At 34.9% G+C, this 19,548-nt stretch overlaps 2 protein-coding genes across 2 annotated transcripts; one reads left to right on the top strand and one right to left on the bottom strand.

Annotated features, from left to right (window-relative positions):
* Positions 1-5,700: 5,700 nt before the first annotated feature.
* On the top strand, positions 5,701-8,804 carry LOC111890959 (tobamovirus multiplication protein 1). Its single transcript, XM_023887035.3, has 11 exons — positions 5,701-6,092; positions 6,545-6,635; positions 6,715-6,767; positions 7,018-7,110; positions 7,219-7,290; positions 7,414-7,486; positions 7,732-7,777; positions 7,869-7,932; positions 8,021-8,074; positions 8,209-8,286; positions 8,371-8,804. Exons 1-11 carry the CDS (start codon positions 5,928-5,930, stop codon positions 8,461-8,463), a joined length of 882 nt encoding a protein of 293 aa, XP_023742803.1. The 5' UTR covers positions 5,701-5,927; the 3' UTR covers positions 8,464-8,804.
* A 925-nt stretch (positions 8,805-9,729) lies between these two features.
* Positions 9,730-12,157, bottom strand: LOC111890952 (derlin-2.2). The gene is made up of 6 exons (XM_023887028.3): positions 11,859-12,157; positions 11,166-11,265; positions 10,821-11,035; positions 10,561-10,644; positions 10,386-10,439; positions 9,730-10,068 (listed from the first exon to the last, which is right to left on the bottom strand). Exons 1-6 carry the CDS (start codon positions 11,955-11,957, stop codon positions 9,889-9,891), a joined length of 732 nt encoding a protein of 243 aa, XP_023742796.1. The 5' UTR covers positions 11,958-12,157; the 3' UTR covers positions 9,730-9,888.
* Between the last annotated feature and the right edge of the window lie 7,391 nt (positions 12,158-19,548).

The following is a 19,548-nucleotide window of genomic DNA, read 5'->3' as shown; positions in this document are numbered from 1 at the left end:
AGATTGTGGGTTTAGGTAGAGTAACTTTATGTGTTGCATGGGTTTATGATTTCGGAGGGGCACCACCAAGCGGGATCCGTGAGACGAAAACCAAAATAAGAATGAGGAAGAAAAAGATATCGTGCAGAATCTCGTCTCAATCATCATTTATTAGGACTCTAGGAGAGTCAGCAAGCTAGCTTGCTCGCATTCTAGAAACGGTAGCTTCCGTACCCTTCCTGCCTAATGAAATGGTGCCCTCGATTTCATCGGGAAAATAACCACTCCCTCGAGGGGGAAATGTTTCATTTTAGTAGCAACAGAGTTGTTCACCAAATGGGCAGAAGCAGCTTCACTCGTCTTCTCTGGAACGAAAATATTTCTATTGGATTTAGTCTCATTCGAAAATCGTCGGATGTCTTGGGTATGAGGTGTTGGACTAGTTTCTAATCCCGTAACTATATTTGGTATGTACTTGACCCGGTTGTACATGGTCCTTTTGGGTTGCCTTCACCAAAGCAACTTGACAGGATGTTTTATGAAGAGAGAGAGAAAGTTTATTATGGTTTATTAATATATTATATGAATAATATATTAAAAGAGAAATCATATAGTTTAATTAATATTAGACAAGAATTAATTATGAATTAATCATGTAGCTAAAAGATATTAATTAAATAAAGGGGACTTAAACTATCAAATGTGTGATAGTTGGATATTGGGCTGAGAAGCCTTATGGACTAGGAATGGACGAAATTAGGGATGTTTCCATCCTATTTTCGGCTATAAGGGACCTATTCCAGAGGCTTCCTTGGATTGCTTAAGGCCTAAGTTGTCCATTAGGGTTTTAACTGAAACCCTAGCAGCATAAGTATAAATAGAACCCCTAGGGAATCAGTTTTCTGCCACTTAAAACCCTAGAAGAGTTCATAGCCGAAATTGCGCCTCTCCAATATCATCCTCTTGCTTGTGTGGTGTTTGTAAGCCATTAGAGGAGCGACATTTGTGACTCTAAGCTCCAAGACAAGAAGATTCAATCCATTCTTGAAGAGGTAATCATCTAGATCTATTTTTATATGATATTTTCGAAATATGTATGCTAGATCTAGGGTTCATAAGTCTTGGATGAAATGCATGTACAATAGAGAAACCTAGATCCAAGCTTTAGGGTTTGCATGAGCACATAGGATGTTCTTTTGGCTCAAACCCATCATGAGGTGCCCTCAGGATGTCAGGTTACCGGGGATGGTTAGGAATGATTTCTATTGGGACGTTACAAGTCGGTTGCATTCTGCGGATCAATAGTTGTGGATATGGGTATTAGTAAAGAGTGATTTTAAGGACGAAATCTAAGTTCAGTGGGGGAGAGTTGTAACGCCCTGTTCCGAATTGTGTTCCTAATTCGGGACTGTGGCTTGAAGATGGGCTATCATAAGGCTTAGGGCCTTTGGAAGAGAGAGATCTAGACCCATTTAGGTACGGACGGTGTATTGGAGGTAATCCGAGAGTTGGGTGGTGCATTGGAGCCAAGGGGCATATCGGTAAAGTGGCACTTCGAGCTCTTTATGAATTTTGGATTTTCGTTCGGGAGGTTTTGAGGTGAGGATAAGCTGATAGATGCGAAGAGCTTTTTGCCATCTTTCCGTGGATATAAAAGAACGTCAGAAACGGAGTTGAAACGAAGAAGTTATGGTCGTTTGAAGTTGGAGTGGTTCACGTGAGTGATCGTTGACTTGTTGACTAAGTTCATTTAAGGCTCACGACGTGAGCATTAAGGGCTCACGACGTGAGACGCACCTGATGCACCAAAACCCTTATTTTTGGGTATTTAAAGGTATGGGATGATTAGGGTTGCTTCTACTCCGCCTCTTTTACCTCCAAGACCTCTAGAAACCCTAATCTAAGCCTCCATTGAAGCCCTTGAGCCATTGTTGGTGCTAATGGTGTTTCGTTTCCCTTGAAGAAGAAGAAGGAGCTCTTGTGGTGATTCATTTTGGCAAGATAAGCTCATCTTTGTGGACTAGTTAAACTTGTGAACTCCGATAAGGTATAAGGATCCTACCTTTTTCATTTGAGGTTGCTAGATCTAAGTTATGGTGACCTTCTTTGCATGGGATCTTGAAGTATTATGCATGGGGTCCATAAAGTTAGCAACTTTATGGACTATTTAGTCATTTGCTATGCTAGAACCATTGGATTTGGATTTTGGTGCAAGTTATGAGCTTCAAGTTTGAATCTTGATGTTTATACCCATATTGTGTCCTAACTAGTATTTAAGTCATGTATTGGACATATGTGACTAAAAAGCTTCGATTTTTATGGTCCTTGGGGTCAAGGAAGACCCTCTAGGCTGTCCCATGTTATGGATTAATGGATTAGGAGCTTAATGCTCATTTTAGGCCAGAACTGGACTCACGACATGAGGAATGAAGCCACACAATGTGAGCACGGATTCGAGGGAGTTCTTGGATAGAAACCACGACCTCACGATGTCGGAATAAAGGGCTCACGACGTGAGCAGTCCCTGTGCAAATCTTGGACTCTTTGAAGATGGGCTAGCTTGGTTTTAGACTTGTCTTTTGGTTTGGGCTCTTAATGGGTTCAGGATTTGAGAGTAATGGACTTCTGGTTGGGCTTGCCTTGCTAGGCTTTCCCTAATGGGCCTTGGATGATGAATTGGGCCTTAGTGGGCCCAATGTAGTTAAGTCTTGATTAGGCCCAATGGACTTGGACCTTTGGGCCATCGGAAAGTCATTGTTTCATAAAAGTAAATGGGATTTAAAAGGCCCATGTAAGGGTTGGGCCCAATTTGAACAAATTGGGCCATTGATGGACTTTATTGGACTTTATAGTTTCGGGCTTTAAGCATGGACCAATTATATTAGGGGTGAAATGGTCATTTTACCTTAAGAAGGATTTCTGAGTTTGGACTAAGTGATGTCTTGGTACTGATAGCTCGGGGAGCCGAAGGAGTAACAATTCAGGGAATTGCCAGTTATCAGCCAGAGGGCTTCAACAGTGCAAGGTGAGTTATCCTCACTATATCAATAGGGTCTAAGGCACCAAGGCTGGAACTTTATGGATTTGTATCCGGATTATGGCATGATATGTTTATTGATTACATCCTGGTAGTTAGGATGGTGATATGCTTATGCTTAGTGACTGACTAGGTCTGTATCCCGGTTATTAGGATGTTGCTATGATTAGTGATCTGTTAGATCGGTTTGACTGTTATATGATATGAGCTAGTGTATGATATTTATGTGCACATCGGTATCCTGGTATATAGGATGATGCTATGTTAGTGACCGGTTAGGTCAGTATCCTGGTTATAGGATGTTGTTATGCTATTGATTTATTAGATCGGTTTGTTGTCTATAGACTGTTATGTGATTATTTGTTATATGTGCACATGGTTGTTTGGTTGGGGGTTGGGTTGAGGCAGTCCTGCTTTGTGTTGTAAGCCAACATACCCGGCGAGCGGTCCGGATAGGCTGTAGGCTCTGCAAGGCGGTCCAGTCATGTCGAAGGCTCGAGAGCGGTCCAGATAGACTGTAGGCCTGCGAGGCAGTCCAGTCAGGCTGAAGGCTCATTATGCATGTTGTTCACTTAGATGCTATATGTTATGGTTATATCGGGATGACGTTGGTATTTTGGGGGTATTTCACTAAGCCTTCGAGCTTACAGTTTCAGTTTATTGTTTCAGGTTCAGCAGATGACCGTAATAACTGAATGGTTTAAATGATTTAAAAGGTTTTAAATTGGCTCGAATTTTATGGATGTTACAAAATTATCGTCTTGGAAAGCTAGAACTTTATCTTTCAGGGGTTGTTAACTTTGATCAGATTTGTTCTAGGCAATCTCCCACTTTTCTCCTTCTTTCTTTTTAAAGCCCTAGTTCTGGTTATCGAAAATTTTGAGAAATGCAGAGAAACTTCCTATGGGGAGGCAGGGAGGAAAGGAATAAAATCCATTAGGTTGTGTGGGATGTTGCCCTCGGTTCTAAGGAAGACGGAGGGCTTGGCATCAGATCCCTTAAAGCTAGTAACTGGGCCTTACTCCTAAAATGGATATGGAGGTACAAAATGATCAAAACGCGTTGTGGAGGAAAGTCATATGTGGTATCTATAATCTTCATAGGAAACCGATTAACTCCCTAGCTAAGAAAACGATTTCGGGTGTCTGGCTAAATATTGTGAATTTGATGGCTGAGTTGTATGGTTTAGGGATAGATTTATCATATGTTTTCTCTTTCAAAGTAGGGATTGGATCTAATACTTTGTTTTGGCTTGACAATTGGCAAGGTGAATGAGCCTTCTGTGACAGATTTCCTAACTTTTTCTCCTTGGACCGAAAAAAATCGTCCTTCATTAACGAGCGTGTAGATGATGGGGGATCCAAGTGTTCTTGGTCTAAACGTCCCAACAACCACAAGGAGCTCTTAGAACTTAATTGCATTACTAAGATCATTAATCAACTTTCTCTTTCATCTTAGGCGGACGCCTGGATCTCCCCTCTGTCTAACGATGGCAAGTTTCATGTGCAGGAGCTTAGACGTCTGTTTGACTCTTTCCTAACTTCCCGAAAGCAAAGACCAGTGACGCGTCTCATTCCCCTTAAAAATATTTGTTTCGTGTGGAGGGCTTGTTGGGGCTGTATCCCCTCAACGACTGCCCTTTCTCGTTAAGGTTTCAAAAATATTACCGTGAACTGCCAGTTCTGCCCCTGTGGGTCCAAGGATGCGAACCGCATTCTTGTTGGCTGTGATTTTGTTAATGTTGTGTTGGCGTGGATTTTCAAATGGTGTGACATTTCGGCTCATCAGTTCGTCTTTGTTAGCGAATTTATAAATTTTGTCGCCAACCGAAAAGCACAAAATTCTTACTGTTATTGCATATGGTGTGTTGTGGGAGGTTTGGAAGGCTAGGAACGACTTACTCTTCAAGAAGATTCGATCTTCTCCAATTAAAATGGTGGATAATATTATTACTTTGGTTTTTAGTTGGATTATGTATAATGGCAAATTTGATAACTGTAATTTGGCTGCTTGGATTTGTAATCCTTTCAACATTGTGTAAGTCGATTTTTGTTGTCTTCTTGCCCTTTTTTTCCGTTTGGTAGTGGTTTTATAATACTTCCACCGTTTCCAAAAATAAAAATAGATTAAAAGAAAATGAATCCTCCCTAATAAATAAGAATACTATTGACACATATGATTCTCTCATTCAATTTGTCAAATATCAATTTGTGGTAATTTAGAGATATTTGTTTTTAACTTGTCATTACTTTCATATTTTATTTTCCATTATATCACTAATTTCGTTTCTATAAATTAAATATACCATAATAACTATAAGTATTTCAAATTTTAAATTTTAATTTCAAATTCTAATAAATACAATTTAAATTTTCGTATTTAACATTTTGTTATAATTTACTCGTTTATAACGGGTCTGACAAGTGACAACTAAATACGTAATTTTAATTTATTTATTTATTGCATATTTTTTTAAAATTTTTTCTAAGAATTTTCATTTATTTCAAATTTCATATACAAAATAAAGTTCTCATTTACTCCTGTAAAATTAAAAAAAAAATTAAAATCATCTTTTGATAAAAAAAGTGGAAGTAACTTGTAGATTTCTCTTTCCCCTCTACAATCTTCTTTCACTACGATTAACTTCATGTTTGATTTTTCTTTCTTGCACTTTTTTACTTTCTTTATTTGCTTTTTGTGCATCCCGAGGTCAATCAATCAATGGGGGGCATTGCACGAACATAAACAAAAAACAAGTCCAAGATTCTCCCCAATTTCCATCAGCTTATTTCTTCATTTGATGAGCCAGAAAAACCAGTAATTTCAGTTTCAGTTTCAAATTGCAATCAAGATTGCGTGGGGCAATCGATCAATCAAAAGGGGCGTGATTGTGGGTTAATTTGGGTGAGAAATGACGAGAATGCCAGTGGGCATCGCGTCGTCGTCATCGATGAAGATGATTGATCTGTGGTCATCCGCAGATTGGTGGGAGTCGATAAACGAATCAAGAAAGTGGCAAGATGGAATCTTTTTCGCTCTTTCTGCTTCGTATGGCCTCGTTTCCGTCATTGCTCTTGTAAGCTATTTCTTCATATCATACACACAAACGCACACTTATTTAAGCTCATTAACACGTGGTAGATTAAACAAATTATCAATTTTCAATGTAACTTGTACTTGAATCTCGATTTGGCTATTGTAACTCCCCTAAATTAGGTTTACCTAAAGCTTAGGGGTTTTCATTTGAAGAGTTTATCGTAATAGAAATTGTTGAAATGAGGTGCTCTTATGATATTATCTGATAGTCGCAATAATCAATTTTGAGTGTTTGGGTAAAAGTGATTACGAGTATGGTCTTTTTATTATTTAGGTCAAAACAATTAGATAAAGTTGATTACTGAGAAACATGCCAAATTGACATGCATATCCTTAATGGGTTATCATTTATCAATCAAAATATGGATTGATTTATTGATAATTTGATATAACATTTGTTTCAACTTCAACCATGGCTCTACATAATTGCAGATTCAGTTAATTAGGATTGAACTAAGAGTACCTGAGTATGGTTGGACAACACAAAAAGTTTTCCACCTCATGAATTTCATCGTTAATGGAGGTATTACAATAATCATTAACTAAATAATTTTGTCTTAAAAAGTTTGTAGTAACAAATATACATCTCTTGGATTTTGCAGTTCGTTCCATTGTCTTTGGGTTTCATTTACAGGTGTTTGCTTTGCATCCCAAGGTGAGTATACACTTTCACATTACCTTTTCAAAGAACATATAAAAAATTCAAGACAAAATGGAGAATCTATTACGAGGATAATGAGGGCATTTATGTCTTTTACATAGACAAGATGTCAGTCCAATGTATGCCAAACACAGTATAACATGTCATCTCATGTCATGTTTTGTAAACATGCCTCAAGGGGCCTCATGTCATTTCTGTTACAAACATATAATTTAAAAAAAAAAAAAAAAAAAAATCTTATTAGGTGTGCATTTGGATGCTATTGGAAATTCCTGGACTACTATTTTTCTCAACATATACTCTTCTTGTCCTATTTTGGGCTGAGATATATCACCAGGTAAGTAAAATCCACCTATCCATCTTTGATCATATTTATTTATATATTTATTTATTTATTATTATTAACCATCTTCATATCTTATAGTTTTTCTTGTATGATGAATAGGCTAAAAGTTTACCAACGGATAAACTCAGGATTGTTTATGTATCAGTGAATGCAGGAGTTTACTTGATACAAGTAAGCTACTTATATTCTTGCCCAATAAGTCCTCACTTATTACAAAATTGCCATCTTTTTTGAAAATATATTTTTTAAATATCAGTTATTGAATATTGATTTGAGACAAGTTTTTTGCTTCAGGGTTGTCTTTGGATATACCTTTGGTTGGATGATAGCAGCTTGGTGCGATTCCTTGGAAAGATATTTGTTGCAGGTAAAAAAAAAAAAAAAAAAAAAAACTTTAAATTCAGAAGGAAATATTAAAAAATAAAACATTTTTGGTTTTTTCAACATATGATTGAATAAAAAGTTAAGAAAAGACAATCTCTTTTTTTAAAAAGGGAAAGCACTCCCTGTTTCCCTCCATGCCATGAAAATTGTAATGTTTGATTATTTTTTTCAAATGTCTAAAATACCCTTGACAAAATAATGGAATCTTATTTTACATTTATTGTGCAGTTGTATCCCTTATGGCATCCATAGGCTTTCTGACATATGGAGGAAAGTAAGACTTTCTAGAACCTTTAGTCCAAAACTTGAATTTTGCATTTTTTTTTCTTCCCACTTTCTTAAATTGTTGTATTAAATGTTTTTAGGTTATTTGTCATGCTACGAAAGTTTCCTATTGAATCTAAAGGGAGACAAAAGAAGCTTCACGAGGTCAGTGATTATTGAGATAAATGTGAAATTACCTAAACTACCCCTAGCTTTAATCAACCGATTATCTAATCTATGCTAAATGTTGCAGGTTGGATCTGTGACAGGAATATGCTTTACATGTTTTCTTATAAGATGCTTTGTGGTAAGATTTAATCTATCTTTTTAGAGTATAAATTTATTTACTTGCAATCTTTGACTTGATATTCAAGTGTTTGACTATCAATCAAATGTCTAAAATACCCTTATGTATTTGAACTTGATTCTGTTGAATTGCAGGATGTTTTATCTGCTTTTGATTCACAAGCTTCATTAGATGTACTCGATCATCCGGTTCTAAACTTGATTTTCTACATGGTACTTCACTTTTTGTACATTTTTTTTATTATTATTATTTTTACATACTTGTGACTTATTTATTTATATTTTGGATGTGAACAGCTAGTTGAGATTCTCCCCTCTGGTCTTGTGCTTTACATTCTCAGAAAGTTGCCTCCCAAGAGAGTATCTGCACAATACCACCCGATTCGTTAACCATTATTCACTTTTGACATAAAAGTTTATGATCGATTTAGTGTTTGATGAAGTATTGGATTCAAGATTTGCAGATTTATATGATGCTATCTTGCTTCTTGATGTAGAATTAACAGTTGATTGGGGAAATGTTTTGATCGATTTCTTCATGGAGGATTTGTGGATTGAATATTTGGAACAAAAAATGGTGTCATTCCATTTGGTTTCTGGCCTGTTTTGATAAATGTCAGAATGAGTAATGTTAGACAAATTTGACTATAACTATGATAATCTTAATCGCTTGACACTTGTTTTGTTATATTTCACTTTTATTTTTACGTTATAATGAGTATAATAGCTCAGTTATGAGTGTGTGAATACTAGGCAATAAGCTATATTTTGACTTTTCTTTTTTGTGATTTAACCACTATGATTTATTTTGAACAATAAAACCCACACCTGTTTCAAATAAATTACAGTTGTAACCCTCTATGAATTAGCATAGAGGGTCATGTGATGAATAACAATTTAACACCTACATCGCATCGTATTTCTTTATGAAATAGCATTTTTTTTTTGGAGTGACTTCTCATTTACCCTTTTAAGGGCATCTCCAAGACTACTCCATATCTCATTTTTCACACTAAAACAGTAAAATGGTGTAAATTCATTTCCAATCTCACTCTATTTTTTTACACCATTTTGATGTTAAGGAGCATTATAACACTAAATTTGGTGTTATGTCATTCTTTTGAACCAAAATGATATCCAACTTTCTAATGTCACTTTTAGTCCCCTATGCAAAATCAAAAAAACATGAAAACCGTTGCAATGAAAAACAAACCACGTTTATTAAACTAGAAATAGGGGGTCACAACGGTTGAAATGTAAATTTTTAAAAAAAAGGAAAATAAAGCAATGTTTAAACTGCACAAAGGGCCAAAATACAATGTCTTTCTTATATGTTGCCAAAATAATACTAAAATATATTACCACCAGTAATTTATTTTATTTGTTATATATTGTTATGGGTAAAAAATATGATGTCTTAAACATTCAGACATAAACCTGTTTTTATCCATTATAAAACCAACCTGCTAAAAGAAATACAAAACGAAATTGAATAAGGAAAAATCTGTGACTGAAAAGGCCTTGTTTACCTAACCTTCTCTACTAACTCTGATACATACTATAGTTTATCTTACCATATATTAAATCTATTTAGTCAAAAGCAAACAATTTTAATTTTTTTTCTCTCTTCACACTAAATCCACAAAATAAAGAAAATTCAAAAAGAATAATAGGAATATACTACTACTAAATCTCAATATTTCTTCTTTACACAAACAGCTTACAAAACATCAAGTTATGTGCAATTTGAGAAGTATAAAGCTAACATATTAGCATAGCACCTCTAGAAAAAAGAACATTTAATATCTTGCTTGATCATCTTCTCATTTCTTCAACGGGTGGTGCTGCAAATCTCACTTCTTGAGGCCGTGCTACCACAACCGCCTCGTCAGCAAATAGTGTCTTGATGAACGAAGGCGTTTTTAAAGGTCGGCGTCCCGTCATTTTTGGATACACGTCTTCTAGAAAATAGTAGGCATGGCCAGCAATCATTCCCTGATAATTTTTAATTTTTCAGACAGACAGTTTATTCGGTCCAAAAAAGAAACAGTCTTTATACTTGTTTGTACTTTTAGTACAATATTTACCTAATTATTTTTCTATTTTTACTTTCAGCTTTATTGCTCATATCAATTTTGGATATATTCAAAAAAAATAATCAAGCACTTTCTTGAGGTGAAAATGTTTTTTAGTTCACCAAAAGGTGAAAAAAAAGTTGTAGCTTTAAAAGGGAATATGAAGTAATAGATATTTTTTTTAGAGAAATACCACCAAACTACATGAGAAATTTACAATAAATAGTAAAAACTTACAAGTAGATCGACCCAAGCACTAGCTCCAACAAGAACAGAGAAGCCTAATAAAACCTGCAAAAAAACAAGAAAGATGTCATGTATTTATATTTTATACCATTTTTCGATATTTTCCATTTAATAAATTAGCATACAATGATGAATTTTAGAGATATTATAGATATGTAGAACTCACCCATGGTAAGTAAGCTGCTGTGAAGGTAAAGAGACCCAAGAAGCTCATATGAATGAATGGGTTTTGCTTGCTCCAAACATAAACCTACAAACAAAAAGAAAAGGAAGAAAATCAAGACATTTTAAATGTAGAAATAGAATAAAAAATGGGTTTATTGCTAACTCAATAAAATGAAAATAGGATGCTATGTTTCTATTTTGTTTCAATTAGCCTTAGAATGTTTTAAATCATTTGTATATAAAAAGAAATTAACTAATTACCATCATAAAAGTCAGTGAATTGCTCAAGAAGATTATTTTGGCAAAAGATTCTGACACGTAAGGTATCATCCCTCCAACAAGTACAATAGTGGTCAAAACAGTCGCACCAAATAAGAGCATATAAAAGAAATCAGCAGTCTTTCCCCTGAAAGAATTTTCTTCTAGAAGTTTGCAGTATCGAGCAAGAAAGAACATGTGAAACAGAAAGTCCAAATCTGTCAAACAAAGATGCTAATCATTACTTTATTCCAAGAAAATGAAAGATAAACATTTTGTAAAGTGAATATAAGTTTCTATATGATGATTTTGGCTTGAAATGTCAGAATTAGGTGTAAGAATCCTTACCCATCTTGCGAAAATAGAGGAAATTGGTGATCAATCGCCAGATTTGATACTGCTTAACAACAAGTCTGGGATTCAAGTACAAGTTATAAGGGGAAATGATCTGCAAAATATAATAAATAATCAGGTTTAATCACTAGTTTACTACCCTCAACTGAATATGATTATGCTTTTTTGAGTCACAATGACCACTTTATAGTGCTAGCTGAATAAACCTATAAAGAAACAGTACATGAGATTCTTTACCCTATACAGACGCCCAGAAAGCAGTGGGAGATAACAAAATTGTTTAATTTTGGAAAAACAAACAGCATGAATGGGAATCACTCCTTCAAAGGAGCCCTTTTAGTTTTTAATGTAATTTAAATCTTTAATCCAATGCACAATAGCAACCACAAAACGAATTTATCTTAAACAATCCAATTGGGAAATCAAGCATACGATCGAACCCTTCAATTTCACGCAACCGATCCCTTTCAACAAAATGCGAAAGATTCAAATTATTGTAACCAAATAGGCCTGGATTCTTCGTCTTTGATCCATTTACATAATCAAATAATCCAATTGGGGAAAATTCACATGTTCTATCTTATAATACAGACAAAAATAAACAAACAATCAAACCCTTTTGAACTCATCAACACCATCATTTAACCATTTCGATAAGCTATAAGAAATCGAAAGAAAAAAAAATACCTCAAGAGAACAACCGATTGTGGTAACAATTGCAGCTGTGAGATACGAACGAGTGATAATAGGCATCTGTTTGTACCAATCCTCCACAGCTTGCGCCATTTTTAGCCCTGATTTCTTCAAGAAAACACTAAACCAAGCTTCAACAACTTCTAATCTCGACAATCAGCGATCCGGTGTATATAAGAACTCGAAGAATCTAGAGAGAGAAACAGACGGATCTGGGAAATTTTAGAGAGAGGGACGTACAAGTAGAGATGCACAACGTACTGCAAGATTAAAAGCTTTGAAAGAAAGTGTCTATTCCAATCGTTAACTAGTTATTCCTAATTTAGTATCTCTCACCAAAGACAGAGCGCGTGAAAGATACGTACCAATCAGAGATCGCTGTGACCTGTCGCAACCAATCACAAGATTTAAGTTTAAGATAATGATCTCATATTGACTTGTATATTATTTATAATAATAAATCGAGAAAATAGTAACATAGTTTTCGTTATTTATGTGTCTAGTTTTTTGTATAGATACATTTTTATATATTCTTATTCTTAAACCGGTTATATCCATCACATATTATATATGTGGTGGGTGCCACATCAGCACCATATTTTAATACCACTAATATAGGATACTTACCACTAAACACACCGCTCCACCTCATTTTTTTTTATTTAAATTTAATTCAAAAATACATTAAAAACATTTTTTTAATACTAGTTTTTCCATTAAATTAAAATACCAAATTACATTAAATAAAAACTAAATTAATTGAAATTAAAAAAAAAAGATAAAAATAACAATCAAAATAAAAATTACATTAGTTAAATTAAAAAAAATTAAAAAAAAAACTAAAAATTCTAACCATAAATAAAATAAATTACCCCCTATGCCTACGTCTGGCTCGAACCGACTCTTTCATTGCTTGGAAAAGTTCCAAGTCTTCGCCCTCAAGGTCGTCCGCTTTCATTTTCAAGATTTCCATATCGGCTTTTGTTTTGAGTGTCTCTTGAAATGATGTTTGTGCTTCGATCATTTTTTGTTCCATCTGAGTCATCACCTCGGCCTTCGTTTCTTGAAGTTGCACATATCGATCAAATTTATCGCCAAACATATCCATAACAATAGAATTCGAAGATGTTGACACCAGTTTTTTTGCTTTATTTCTTCCAACGGGCCGAGGAAGAGGTTGGTCGTTTTCAAGATCTATCGGATCGTCGTTAATGTCGATGTGTGTTCGGTCGTCCGATTGTTGAGAAGTTTCATCGGGGTTTCTCGAACGCTTTGAACCGGAAGATTGGGAAGTTCCTTCCGTTTGCTCTTTCCATTTTGGAGCGTCTTTCAATTTTAGCCACGGTTTCATATACGGAAAAGTTTTGCGTGTTGGCGTTGTTTTTTCAAATTGGTCCATGACCGCCTTGAAAACATCAAAATCGTTCGAGCCGCTTTTGCGTATGTTTAGGAGGTTGTTGTAGATTCCTCTAAACTCGGTGCATTTTAGTCGAATATCTCGCCATTTCGACGTAATTTGATCGGCAATTCGAGTTTCACTTTCCATTAACTCGTAAAAACTGGCTCAGACCCTTTCTTCTTCTTCTTCTTCTTTTGTCCATGGGACCCTTTCTTGGGTGGTAGTGGGTCGGGCCGGTTTTTTTTCGTTTTTTCTTTTTGGGTTGAGGTGGTGGTGAAGGTTGCGTTTCCAGAACAAAATCCGGCGAAAGTGGTGGTTGTGAACTTGGTGGTTGTGAAATTGGTGGTTGTTGTTGTTGTGACGATTGTTGTTGGAGTTGTTGTAGTTGTTGGAATTGTTGAAATTGTTGGTATTGTTGTTGCATTTGTTGTTGTTGGAAAGCCGGAAAAGGTTGATATTGTTGTTGGAAAAGTGGTGTTTGTTGGATAGGGAAACCACTTTGAAGTAGATTGATAAAACCGCCTTGAGGTGACTCCATAGTCGGGAATTGTCGAGATGTTGTATCTAACGCAAAAGCGTTATCGGGTTTGCGATTTCTGTAGTTTGGAGGGGTATTTTTGTTGGGATCCATGATTTTTGGTTGTGAAGATGTAATGTGTAGTTTGTGTATAGAGAAAGAAAAGAATGGTGTAAAAAATAAGGAGTAAAAATGTGGTATTTATAGGTAAATAAATTGTTTATTTTTATTTATTTTTACAAAACTAGCCGTTCAACGGCTAGATAACGGTCTATTTTTGCATCTTGAATCTCATTGACCGTGCGAGTTCGTTGTCCCGATAACGAGCCACCACGAAAACGAGCCACCACGAGACAACGGGGTGGTGTGCACGCCCGTTGTTCGTGGCCAGCTCGACCACGAAACTCCTCGTCAAAGGTATAACGTTTGGCCTTATGACCGATTATTTCATGTTAAGTTTTTAGTTTGTGTTTTTAATTTTTTTTTTTGCAAAATAAATCAATATTTTTTTTTTGTATATATTTGGTCATTATGATAAGTTATTTTAGGTTTTGCTCACATGACATTCAATATAGGACAATCATTAATAAGATGTTTTCATATGTGGATCGTAATGATACTTTTGATATTAGTAACTATTATAGTATAATATCAAATGTATTTAATCTCAATATAAATTTCATCCAATATCAATATCAATATCAACTACATTACATTAGGTGAAGAAAATACATTATCCATAATTATTTCAACAATTTGAAATAATGTTCAGGTTCATAATAGTTGGTAATATTACTATTAATATTAGAGTCCTTTTAGATTACATGCAATAAGAAATTTAAGCAATTATTGACATGAGAGTTTATCGGAGATCCAATTTGTTAATTTATTAGTGATTAATAAATTAATGGAAGTCCGTGACGCATCTCCTTAATCCTCATGACAAAACCCCAAACGATCTAGGGTTTTACTAGTATTTTGTGATGCAAGGTGGTTGAGACAAGGAATCTTCTCTTTAACAGCCGCAAACTCATCTTCAAAATTTGGGGTTAGTCTAAAATAAACAAAAACATATTTACTTAAAAGGTCAAAATCGACATAACAAGGAGTTAGGGAAGACACTAAACCTTTTTTTCTTTGTGGTGTTATTTTGTCTTGGAAGTGCAAATTCGAGTTGGGAGAAAGCAATCATAAATAATCATATTGTCTGCTATGAAGACAGATGAAATTGAAATCGAAGACATCTTATTCTTGGAGAATACTCTAGCCGAAAATATCCTCTCCCCCTCTCTTCTTGTCTTCTAGTTTTATGTTTGAGCGTGAGCCGTTAGAGACATCATCATTTTGGTGCTAAACTTTCCATGACCTACACTACAAGGAAATTCAAGTGATTTGTTTACTATAACAAATCAAAAAGGTATGTAACTATGTGCTTGGTAATTTCAAATTACACTAGGCTTATGCTAACTTTAGTTGTTCATTGTATGTTGTTATCAAGGTGTATGACATATATCCTTTATAGGATGCATGTACCCTATTAATTGCTAATTGTTTTCCGCATTTTACAATTTTGTTTCCTATAAAACTCATCAGTAGTATCAGTTCTTAGATTTGTCACACATTGATTACTCATGAGATGAATTAAAAAAAACTTTTTTTTCCTCAAAAACCTTTTTACACAACGTGGCAGTGCTCCCGGCATGACGTAGCAAACAATTTTCTTGTTTTTCGGCAATTATCTGCTTACTCTGATTTATGGTATTATTTTTTGTAATTATCCTGTATTAATTTTGTTTGATTCTAAATTTTGAATGCTTTGTGTGATAATCCATAAAGCCCTAAATATTAGGAGATGTCCTTATTTGATAATTTTTAATTAGTTATATTAAATTGAATTATCCTTATGAATTTAATAATTAATCTAATTGTAATGTAATTAAAAGATAATTGTAAATTCATTATATGTTTAAATTGATTAACTAATTATATGATAATCTAGATAATTAATATTTGAACCTTGTATTTTGAAAAGATTTAAAATACATATTATACTATATATTATTAAAAGTTTAATTTATTATATGTATAAGATAAGTTAGTCAAATCAATAGTAGGCGTCATTCATGAAGCCATACTCTAAGTTATATAAGGAAACGACCTATAAAATGGCCGTTATTGGGTGTCCACTCTTACACACCGCCTCTTTGTATGGTGGGGGTCGTTATCCAAACAGATTTAATAAGACATAACATTTAAAAGTATGATACTATAAAGTAACTAAACCTTTTATAAATCCCACTCTAGTTACTTTAGGAAAAATGTGAAATTGTATGCTAACTCATGAAAACGCACATCACTTTTTATATGTCGTTAGTGGAGTGTGTGTGGTTAACTGACACACTAATCTGGTACTATAAAGTTGAGGTGATGGAAAAATAGAAAATTATCATTATTGATGGAGCGTGTGTGGTTAACCGACACATCAATTCGAGATGATAAATGACCTCGAGGTTGTCAAGTGAGTTTGTATGGTTATTCACACCTTAATTGTGATCCTCGATATCCCATTCACAATTGGTAAGAGCATAATCGAGATTAAACATGCCAATGATAAGATTTAATGAATCTCAAAAGATCTAGGAGTTTCAAGTGATTGAAATTGGTAAGATGACTCTACATACCTAAAATATATTCGAATTTGATTATGGCATCCATCTTCAAAAGGTTGAATTGAAAATATGGATCCTAGCCTTGATTTAAGTTATGGGTTAAGAATTAAGGATTAAAATCAACTAACTTGAATTCTCTCTTCTTCCAAATTTTAGATAATAATGATATTCCTCGTTCTTCTGGAAATGTTTTTCTCATTCTTCTAGAGATGGTCTTCCACATTCAAGTCAAGGTGAAAAACGTTTTCCCTTCCTTAGGAAATGGTGGAATTGGACATCATCTTTATTAAACTCTTCCTCCTCCTCCCGTGACTCTCCCAACATCACGTTTTCCTCAAGTTGAAAGATACGAGACTACTTCTGCCTTATTGACATGTAAACATGAATATGTAAATTATGTGTGTGCGCACGTTCTGAAAATGAAGTCGTACATTGATAAATTGGAAAGAATGGGTATCGTATTCCTAACGGAGCAAGCCATTGATTTGGTTTGTCTTTCTCTTGATGAGTTATATGGTCAATTCGTTAAGAAGTTTCATACAAGGAATCTCGATGTGACCCTAATTGATTTTACCGATATGTTGATAGTTGTTGGAGTAGAAATGCTTAAGAACACATCTGAAGCAGAAACGCTTATAGGGTTTAATCCCAAAGTTTCCATGGACATTGACAATGGTGACATTTATGATCAAGAAATGGTTTCTCTTACCAATGGAAAGGGGTCTGCCAATGTCAAATCATTTGATCATATGGTAAAGAGAAAGACTCATTCTCAAATCGTTCCAAATGTTGATCCTAATCAGTCCATTTGTATCTACTGCCCATTGAAGGGACATTGGAAATGAAGTTGCCCTAAGTACCTGAAGGATCTCGAAGATGGAAAAATCAATTGATGTGGCTTTTGTGACAACCCGAAATTTCCATTTGTACAAACAATATCTATTCAATAGAAGTCAGTTCAATTTCAGTGATTTTCAGATTTTCCGAACAAGTTAGTGTACCTTAGGGTTTACACTTTAGGAGATATCAGGAGAGTGGATACTCCTAAGATTGTGAAATTTGGGCATTTCAAGTTTCATATTGTTACAGTCTAAGTTCCAGAATAAAAATATTTTCTGTCAAAATATTTCAGGACTATAAATAGTTTTCTGAATTTATTTAATTCATTATTCACAATTCCAAATAGAGAAAAGCCATATTCTCTCTGACAGATCTTCGGGTTTTCATCCCATATTGTGAGTCTACTTTACTAAAAGTGTTTCAATACTTGTTAGATGCTTATTAACATCCATAACATGTTTAGATTACAAGATCCGGGAGTTTACCGCCCAAGAACGTTCTTGGGGAGTAAACTCCAAAATTGAACTTTAATGCTTTCTAGACCCATTCCCATGATAGAGGACTTATCAAGGACCTAGTATATGATCTTTGTAGCCTAGAAAACATCCAAGAAGCACAAGTTCTTGGAGTTTACGGCCAAGGAACTCCCTTGGGCCGTAAACTCCTTTTCAAGGGCTTAAAGTGCCCCAAAACTTCCCCAAATGCTTAAGGACTTTAACTACTAGTGCTTGTGCTTATTTAGAACATCAAAAGCTCATCAAAATCACAAGTTAGTAGGAGTTTACGGCTAAGAACTCCTCTTGGGCCGTAAACCCCTTTTTGTTAGGGTAAAATGCATTCCAAGCACCCCTAAGGCCTTAATACAATTTTCCTTGAACCCTTGGGACTAGAATGGAAGGAAGAACACATAAGAATCACTCCTTGAAAGGAGTTTACGGCCAAGGAACATATCTTGGGCCGTAAACTCCAAGTGAAGGCACCAAAGTGTGCCTCTTGTCCCATTAGCCTTAGATAAATTCATGGAAGCAATCCTTGATGTTTAAGTGCCTCAAAACAATTAAAATCCAAGAGTTTACGGCCGTAAACTCTAGGGTGAGTGACTTTAGGCCGTAAACTCCCATATGGAGTGTTCTAGAGCCTTAAACTACTTCATGTGTTATTCCAATAAAGCTAGGAGTGTTCTAGGATCAAGATAGCACCACAAAGCACCCAAAACCACCCTTTGAGGAGTTCATGGCCATAAACCTATGAGTTTACGGCCGTAAACTCCAAGGTGTGGGGTTTGTTGGGTGGTGAACTCCTATGCAAGGTCATTTGATGTTTCAAACCCTTTTGCCTTGTCCCGTAGCAACTTAGATGCAACCATTTGAACCTTAAACACTCATAAAAGTGTTTAATTGTTTCCTATGTGTTTTAACTTATTTATTAAGTTATTATTTGTCTAATTAGTTATATATATGCTTATTATATGATAACTAGGCTCGTGCGTGTAAACAAGTCTCCGTTTGACACCTAGCCATCCGATACAGTTCAGTTCATTCCAATCACCAACTACAGGTGAGTTCATACCCCGTAATCAATGTTTTAAAGGATTTTAAATGCTTTAATGGGGGGAATACAAGTAGAAACAAACATGTTATTAAATCAGTTTCATGTATTTTATAACTATGTTTTCACTCAGTAGATTTCACATATTTCAAAGGAAGTCACATAAAATGGTTTTCTATCTTAAAATACTTAGACAATAGAAGTATTAGTTTTGCATTGTATAATGACTTCAAGTCACTTTATATTATTGTTCAAAGCTCCTAGATACCTTGCATAAACCTACTTGAACAACAACATACTTTCCAGTTAACTATCATAGGGATAGTCAGAGAATATCAAACAAGAGTCAGTTCATTCATGAGTCTATACTAGTGCCTTACATGATACATGATTACCTGTACTTAGGATTCTATGATACATGAATATGTTTACATATACTTACCTGTTACAGGAACACACTTACATGAATTCTAGACAGGGACACTTCTTATTAAGTACATTATTCTGTACTTACTTACCTTGGATACTTGAACTAGATCTAAGAGGATGATTTATTTGTATTTACTGTATAAATTGTCTTTCCTATTCCCGTTCGAGGGGATGTTTTCAGCGGGACTTACCATTCCAAATCTCACTGATTAGCGCCAGTGAGAGATGGCGTCTACGGATGTCTAAGGTAGTCACTTGATTTGAGGTTAGTGACGGGACTAA

The sequence above is a fragment of the Lactuca sativa genome, chromosome 7 (assembly GCF_002870075.4).
Source record: "Lactuca sativa cultivar Salinas chromosome 7, Lsat_Salinas_v11, whole genome shotgun sequence".
Taxonomy (NCBI): Eukaryota; Viridiplantae; Streptophyta; class Magnoliopsida; order Asterales; family Asteraceae; genus Lactuca; species Lactuca sativa.
This window is presented reverse-complemented; position numbering and strand designations above follow the sequence as displayed.

Coding starts and splice junctions, on each gene's coding strand:
- LOC111890952 (XM_023887028.3), bottom strand. CDS start 11,957: ATGGCGCAAGCTGTGGAGGATTGGTACAAACAGATGCCTATTATCACT. Junction 11,266..11,858: donor CAATCGGTTGTTCTCTTGAG/GTATTTTTTTTT, acceptor TATATTTTGCAG/ATCATTTCCCCTTATAACTT. Junction 11,036..11,165: donor CCTCTATTTTCGCAAGATGG/GTAAGGATTCTT, acceptor TTTGTTTGACAG/ATTTGGACTTTCTGTTTCAC.
- LOC111890959 (XM_023887035.3), top strand. CDS start 5,928: ATGACGAGAATGCCAGTGGGCATCGCGTCGTCGTCATCGATGAAGATG. Junction 6,636..6,714: donor GAATTTCATCGTTAATGGAG/GTATTACAATAA, acceptor TGGATTTTGCAG/TTCGTTCCATTGTCTTTGGG. Junction 7,111..7,218: donor GGGCTGAGATATATCACCAG/GTAAGTAAAATC, acceptor TATGATGAATAG/GCTAAAAGTTTACCAACGGA.